We start from the raw sequence: 7,097 nt of genomic DNA, 5'->3' as shown, positions 1-7,097 counted from the left end.
TCAAAGGAATAGTTAGTCCTCCTCTCTTCTCCACGGCTGTTAGGTTTCCTTTTCAAACATTTGCAAAGAGAGAACAATGTATCCACCCTGGAAAAGACTCTGATTAGGATGACCTTCAAATATGGTACTTTTGGTAACAGAATCATCTGAAAAGCAACTATAGAATCCCAGATCCCCGAAATTCAAATCTCTAAATAGGGCCACTTCTTTTTTATCTTACAGCTAAATGTGTATGGTGGTCTCTGAGAAGATAGTTTCCCAAATCAGTTACAATTAGCCTCTGGAAGCATATTTCTCAGTATAAAATTTTACAAATGGTACTAAAGCACTTTGCCTGGCTTTGACTTAGAAAAATGTTATACATCCACAGCGGCACTTCACACATTCTCTACCTTCACACATTCCCTACAAGAGAAGTGCTCCATATAAAAGTGCCCTATACAAATCCTGAGGGCTTAAATGCTTTCTTCTTAGTGTGGAATCAAGATCCAGACATCCTAAAATAAAGGCATCTTGAAAGAAAATACAAACATACACACATTTAGTGATAACCTAATAATATTTGGTTCAGAAGCCCATGGCGGTCACTTCTTGACCATTTCACTCTTCAGAAAGCTATGCAAGATAAAGGAAAACCAAAGGATCTCAAAATGACTATATTTCTTGAATTCACAGAATTATCAAATCTAATACATCTCAGCTAAATTTATAACTTTCAGATTTAAAAAGGAAATGTTGGAGAAATACAATACCTTTTCTCTTCCAAACATAGCCAAATCATCACTATTGCTATTATAGAATGTTCAATAAACATCCAATGCCGGAGAGCATTTAAACTATTTTAAGATATAATCTGACCTAGTTGGGTACAGCAAAAGACACATGGTACCTCATTCACAGAGTCAACCTTTTACACCATGAAGCGCCTGGGATCTTTCTTCCAAATGAAGAAACTGCAGTAATTATTCAATGATAGGCTATCTTGCATCTGCATATCCACTTCTTGTAAGGAGCTCAAAATTAAAGAAATTACCCATGATTTTTACAATATCCTAATAAAGCAGATGTAACTCATGGGTTCTAAATCTCTTCCTCCCAGAGGAAGATTAAGCAATTTAAACATAACATCAGGCATTTATATGGAACTCGGCATTTCAGAGTTTTCACATGTTCTCATTTGCTTTCCATAACAACTCTGTGATATAACAAAAGCTTTATGTGCCTTCTTTTTCACTAATGAGAAAATTGGGGTGCAGAGATTAATAGTGACTTTTTCAAATGAATAGTGACCAGCCCAGATAGCCTTACTCCTAGTCTAATGCTTATTACATTTTTGCACCATATCCAAAATATATTAAAATGCCATCTTTGAGGTCTTATTACAAGATCGCATTTGCTTGTTTTGTCACTCTCTATTATTGTCCACTAGAGATCTTTGGTCAGAGCATTCAATTAATTCCCCTGCTTGCTGCTTTCCATTCTCCAAATGGTATTCTTGAGAGGTGTTTTTCTATAAGTGGTGGGGAGGGGGTGGGAGAAGGGTGTAACTTTCCTTTTAAACCTAACATTAGATTTACTTGGAATTTCAAATATCATTAAAGAAGAATTATGCTATTATCAAATGATGGCCTGGGACTAAAAAGCTTGAGAAAAGCTATTCTAGATCTTTTTTTTTTTTTTTTTTATTCACAGTTGTCAGAGTTCATTATGTGCTACATAGTATATTTTTCCCAAACCTCAGGACAACCATTTTATAAAAAATAGATGTTGAAGAAACACTGGAGAATAAGGCCTCTTATGGACTCTAAATTTGCTAATCTATATCTCATTATGACTTAATAGTGCAGGTCTGATCACTAGCTGTTACCTCACATTCTAGAAAACCTTGCATGAATTAAACACAGTTACATGTGTCATAAGATCCTTTAACAAAAATGATATTGATGGTGATATCGAAACCAAATGTTTTGACACAATTCTTCCTTTTACCAGTTTTAGCAAATAGAGTGCTAAATTCTGAGGTGAATCCCCACACTGTGCGTTTATGTAGCTGCACAAAGAAATAAACTTAATAAATCTAGCATTTATGTTGCACATTTAATAGAAAGCTCTTAAGCCATAATCACTGTAGCTGCTGGGCATCTTATTTCTTCAAGAATTCTTTCGGTGCATGCATTAACTTTGGTTAAATTATTCTGGATTTAAAAGGCAGAAGAATAATTAAAATAGTATGGTTTCAGAAGCATCATTGTAACAGTCCAATTTCAAAAGATTCAATTGCTAAATTTTACTTCATACTCCCTTTGCAGATCAGTTATTTAGATTTTAAAAAAAGGGAATCATGTGCTGTTATCTGCGTGGCCATTAGTCTCACACAAAGAAAAGAACTATAAAATAAGACTAAAATCATTCTTCCAATGATTGTCATTGAACTGTTACATTAGGAAACATTCACAGTAGGAAGTCTCTCTCAATCTCCAGCATATAAAATAGTGCAAAAGGAAAAAAAAAAAATTCCAGTCCTGTTATCTGTGAACAAAACTTATTACATTTTCTCCAATTTTACTTCTTCCATATTGTTAGGCATTTGCTGTCATACCTTCCCAAAATTAATAATAAAATATAATCAATTTTTAAGGCCCCTGCAGCCTTTTTAAAAGTTAATTTCCAGTTAAAAATAAACTTTAATTAAATCTAAGATAAAATTGTGACCTATATTCTATTAAATAATTCACTTTCTTTTTTTTCCTACACAGTAATTCTTACAATTTTTAAAAAACAAATGACTGCTCGAATTCATTAGTTCTTACATAGTAAATACTTCAAAATGCCAACTTTTCCCATCACTGCACAATTACGAACAATGTTGACAATTTACTTACACATACACATACACACACACACACACAAATACACACATATACATTCTCTCCATGGAATCTTTACTTTTAACATCTCCAGTTAATGTGCAAAATTCTTGCATTCTAATAAAAAATATAAAGATAGATTTGCTCCTATTGTAGCCTCCCTCTTCCCCAAGATGTATCATTTACTTGATATGTAATACAAGTTTAGTAACAATTATGCCACATATGACCATTAAATGGCGTACTACTATATGCATTAGGTTTGTCTGCATATTTCATTTTCATAACTGCACTCTCTATGCGTAAGTATATTTGGAGATACTGGGGTTGGGGGGGGGCCAGTGGCGGGTGGAGAACAAGATTCACACATCCGTCTCCACAGCCTTCGCATTAGAACAGTTGTTTTTATCTGTCTCGCTGTCATCCCCCTTTCCCTGACACTTGTCCTCCTTTGCACAGAGAGATTCCTTAACCCCTTCTTCCATCTCTAGATACTCTGACTTGTCCCCCAGGGAAGAAGAAGTAGAGCTCCGAAATTTCTTCAGCAAATTGGAAGGGAGGTATGGGCAACTGACTGCGTTCTGTGTCAGCTGGGTCTGCTCCTCATTTTCAGTCTCTCTGTGGTAGAAATAGTTAAAGTTAGAGACAATCACTGGCACTGGCAAAGCGATGGTTAACACACCTGCAATGGCACACAAGGACCCCACGATCTTGCCCCCCACAGTGATGGGCTTCATGTCCCCATAGCCCACAGTCGTCATGGTCACCACAGCCCACCAAAACGCATCTGGGATGCTTTGGAAATGGGTAGTAGGTTCATCTGCCTCCGCGAAGTAGACGGCGCTGGAAAACAGGATGACCCCAATGAAGAGGAAGAAGATCAGGAGGCCCAGTTCCCGCATGCTGGCTCTGAGGGTGTGGCCCAGGATCTGCAGGCCCTTGGAGTGCCTGGAGAGTTTGAAGATCCGGAATACCCGGACCAGACGGATGATCCTGAGGATGGCAAAGGACATGGCCTGCTGCTGCTGTCCATTGCCACCCCCCTGTTGCTGGGCCAGATCAGTGCCCAGTGTGATGAAGTAAGGCAAAATGGAGACAATGTCAATGATGTTCATGATGTTTTTGAAGAAGAGTGCTTGGCTGGGACAAGCAAAGCAGCGAACCACAAACTCAAAGGAAAACCAAACAATACAGACTGTCTCCACGATGAAGAAAGGGTCGTTGAATATGGTGTGCCCTGAGTTCTCTAGGTGGGGAGCTGAAGTGTCATTCAACAACCCAGTGTGTGCGCCTGAGCTCAGTGCCATGATGAGATCCCTGTCGTCCCTAAACTCAGGTAAAGTTTCCAGGCAGAAAATGACAATGGAGATTAAGATGACCAGGACGGAAACGATGGCTATGCCCCTTGCTGGACTGGAGCTCTCCGGATACTCAAAGAGAAGCCAAATCTGCTTTTTAAATTCATTCTCTGGCAAGGCCCTGTCCTCCTCCTCTCTCACAAAGCCCTCGTCCTCCCGAAACTTGAGCAGGGCCTCCTCTCCCAATTGATAGAACTTCACCTCCTCGGTGAAGATATCAAAGGGGACATTGACTGGCCTCTTGAGGCGGCCTCCTGATTGGTAATAATATAAGATGGCATCAAAGCTAGGCCTGTTCCTGTCAAAAAAATACTCATTACGCAAAGGGTCAAAGTACTGAGTCCTCTTCTCGGGGTCTCCCAACAAAGTCTCTGGAAACTGCGCCAGAGTCTTCATCTGGGTCTCAAAGCGCAGGCCGGACACATTTATCACCACACGTTCACAGCAGTCGCTGTAGCGGACGGAGCTGTAGCCACCGCCGCCCCCATCATCCTGAGGCAGCAGGTCCGTGTAGGAACATTCATCACCGTGGTCATCTTCACTATAGTAAAACCTGCCCTCCTCGTCCTCCTCCTCCTCCTCCTCCTCCTCCTCCTCCTCCTCACTCAGCTCCCTCAGGATCTTCTCCTCAGAGCCACTGGGCATCAGGTCGGAGCAATGAGGAAAGCTGCTCTGACGGTGGTGGGCTTTCTTCTTCTCAGGCGGCTGGCGCCTCCTCCTCCGACTCCCCCGGCCACCCTGAGGGTCATGGGAGGTGCAGGCCCCACGCGCCTGGTGGTGGTGGTGGGAGCCCCCTCCGGACCCCGCGCTGCCTTCCACGGCCGCTGTGGCAGCTGCCACGGCGGCGGCCGCAGCTGCCCTCGAGTGAGCAAGCCTCTCCCGCTCCCGGGCCCGGGCCTGGGCTGCATAACCATAAGGCATGTGACTGTTGCACCCTGAGCTCTCCGCACTCACCATTGCAACCTCCATGGTGGTGGTTTCGGGAAATGGCTGGTTCCAGTTGCAGAAGAAGAAGAAAGAAAACTAGGGCAGCTTCTTTTCTCACCAAATTAAGGTAAGTTTGGAACCCTTAAGCAGATTGCTTGGAAGACTAAGGATATTTTCAGTCCAACTTTGCATTTTCTGTTTTTAAATCAGTACGCCCCATGCTCTCTGTTCCCAGGGATTGAACATTGCTCTCCAGAGCTTGGCTGGTCTAGATAAACAACCTAGCACTCTCAAGCCCAAGTCAAAAAATGGTGGGGTCTCCCAAACACCTGTTTTTGGGTGGCTGTTCAAATCTGGAAATACGTCTAGGATGTGGTTGGTGATGATGCCGCAAGATTTCAAAGGCAGCAAGTATCTGACAGCCAGCAGTTGTGCCTAGAAAATGGAATATATTTTTCTGCCATGGAAATTGTCCAAAGCTCAGTCCATCAAATTTAAATAAAATACAAACAAGCCTTTAGTCTTAGCACTTGCCTTCTAGGGACGGCTTGACCCATGTTAACATGTGGCTTGAAGTACGTCCAGCCATGGCTGCTCAAAGCCTATCAGGATGATTCTCCAGGTGCTCCCTTCCAGTTCATCACAGGCTTCCTGGACCCAGGGGCAATGCCAAGCTATGGACAGAGGCAAAGACCTTGGGAGGTAGAGAAGGTACAAGATGAGGTGTCAGCGGGGGCACACCCAGCTCTGAGGTCTCCATAGAAATCAAGGAAATGCAGAGCATCCTTCAGCTAAAATCATGCAGAAGAAGCACTTCACCTGAAAAAGGAAGGGAAACAAGCATAGGATAAAAATAAAAAGAATCAAATCATAAAGAGCAAACAGTGTTTCCTTCCCATACACTTCTTTCTCCTGTCCTCAAGCAAACCACATAAAGCACCAAGTGACCACAAAATTTCCAAGGAGTGTGGGGCAGGTTGTTAAATCTCCTCCTCACTAAACCATCCTTCTGTCCTTCTTCTTTGGTTATTATTTCAGCTCAGTCTATTTTCATGGCAACTCAATTATTTTTCCTCTCTCCACTCTCAACCCACATGTCTTCTCCTTTGGCTCTCCCTTTCACTCATGCCAGGTCTTAATTCTCGGTGTCACTTTCTTCATTCCACAATAATAATGCTTTCACTTTACAGTTGCTTCCATCATTCATTGATCTCAAGGCATTTTTTTTTTTTAATTTCCACTCATCAAATATTTCTGAATTTAGTGCCTTTCCACCCCTCTCTGTCTTGATTCAGGATTAGAGCAGTTGGAAAAACCAGTTTTCTTTAATCCAGGCTCTACCACTTCAACAAGCTTCAATCACCTCATGTATATACAACCCCCTCCATCCCACTTAGTGAAGTTGAATGAGACAGTGAATGTTGATAGAACAGCACAGACATAATGAATGTCAATAAATGCTAGCAGTTCCGAATAATATGACCATAACCTAAGTTTTTATTGTCAATCTACTCACGCCCAAATGTATATGCCCTTAAACCACAGTCTCAAATATAGGGAGGACAGAATGTGAGGACATCCAGGACACTCTGAGACTCACCAATGGCCTGTATTAAGTTGGCACTTCCTGTCTCCCTGAAGCATGTCCCTGTTGTTTTTCTGTTTCCCAGACTCCAGAACACTCCCTACCACCCACAGCCTAGGAGCTAATCCCAGTTTCCACTTCTCTGATAATCATCTTTTCTCCTTGCAGTTCCTCCATGTTCCCCTCAATGCCTCCTCCTACACTCCTCTCAAGGGACTATTTCCTTATGTTTTAAATCCCAGGTTGTGTGAATTTTATTTTCAGCCTATCATACTTTCCCCCCCATAACTTAATCCATTATTTCCAATCTCCCAACCACCCCCCCACCTCCCTTGCCTCTCTCTGCCCACTTTTATTTCC

General features: G+C 42.0%; 1 protein-coding gene across 1 annotated transcript; it reads right to left on the bottom strand.

Annotated features, from left to right (window-relative positions):
- Positions 1-717: 717 nt before the first annotated feature.
- Positions 718-6,518, bottom strand: KCNA4 (potassium voltage-gated channel subfamily A member 4). The gene has a single exon (XM_081798432.1). The coding sequence runs from the start codon at positions 5,192-5,194 to the stop codon at positions 3,230-3,232; it is 1,965 nt and encodes a 654-aa protein (XP_081654558.1). The 5' UTR covers positions 5,195-6,518; the 3' UTR covers positions 718-3,229.
- Between the last annotated feature and the right edge of the window lie 579 nt (positions 6,519-7,097).

Source organism: Leptonychotes weddellii, chromosome 11 (assembly GCF_054177405.1).
Source record: "Leptonychotes weddellii isolate Sample4059 chromosome 11, ASM5417740v2, whole genome shotgun sequence".
NCBI lineage: Eukaryota > Metazoa > Chordata > Mammalia > Carnivora > Phocidae > Leptonychotes > Leptonychotes weddellii.
This window is presented reverse-complemented; position numbering and strand designations above follow the sequence as displayed.

What these genes read in the sequence shown, in the direction of transcription:
- KCNA4 (XM_081798432.1), bottom strand. Translation starts at nt 5,194, where the DNA reads ATGGAGGTTGCAATGGTGAGTGCGGAGAGCTCAGGGTGCAACAGTCAC.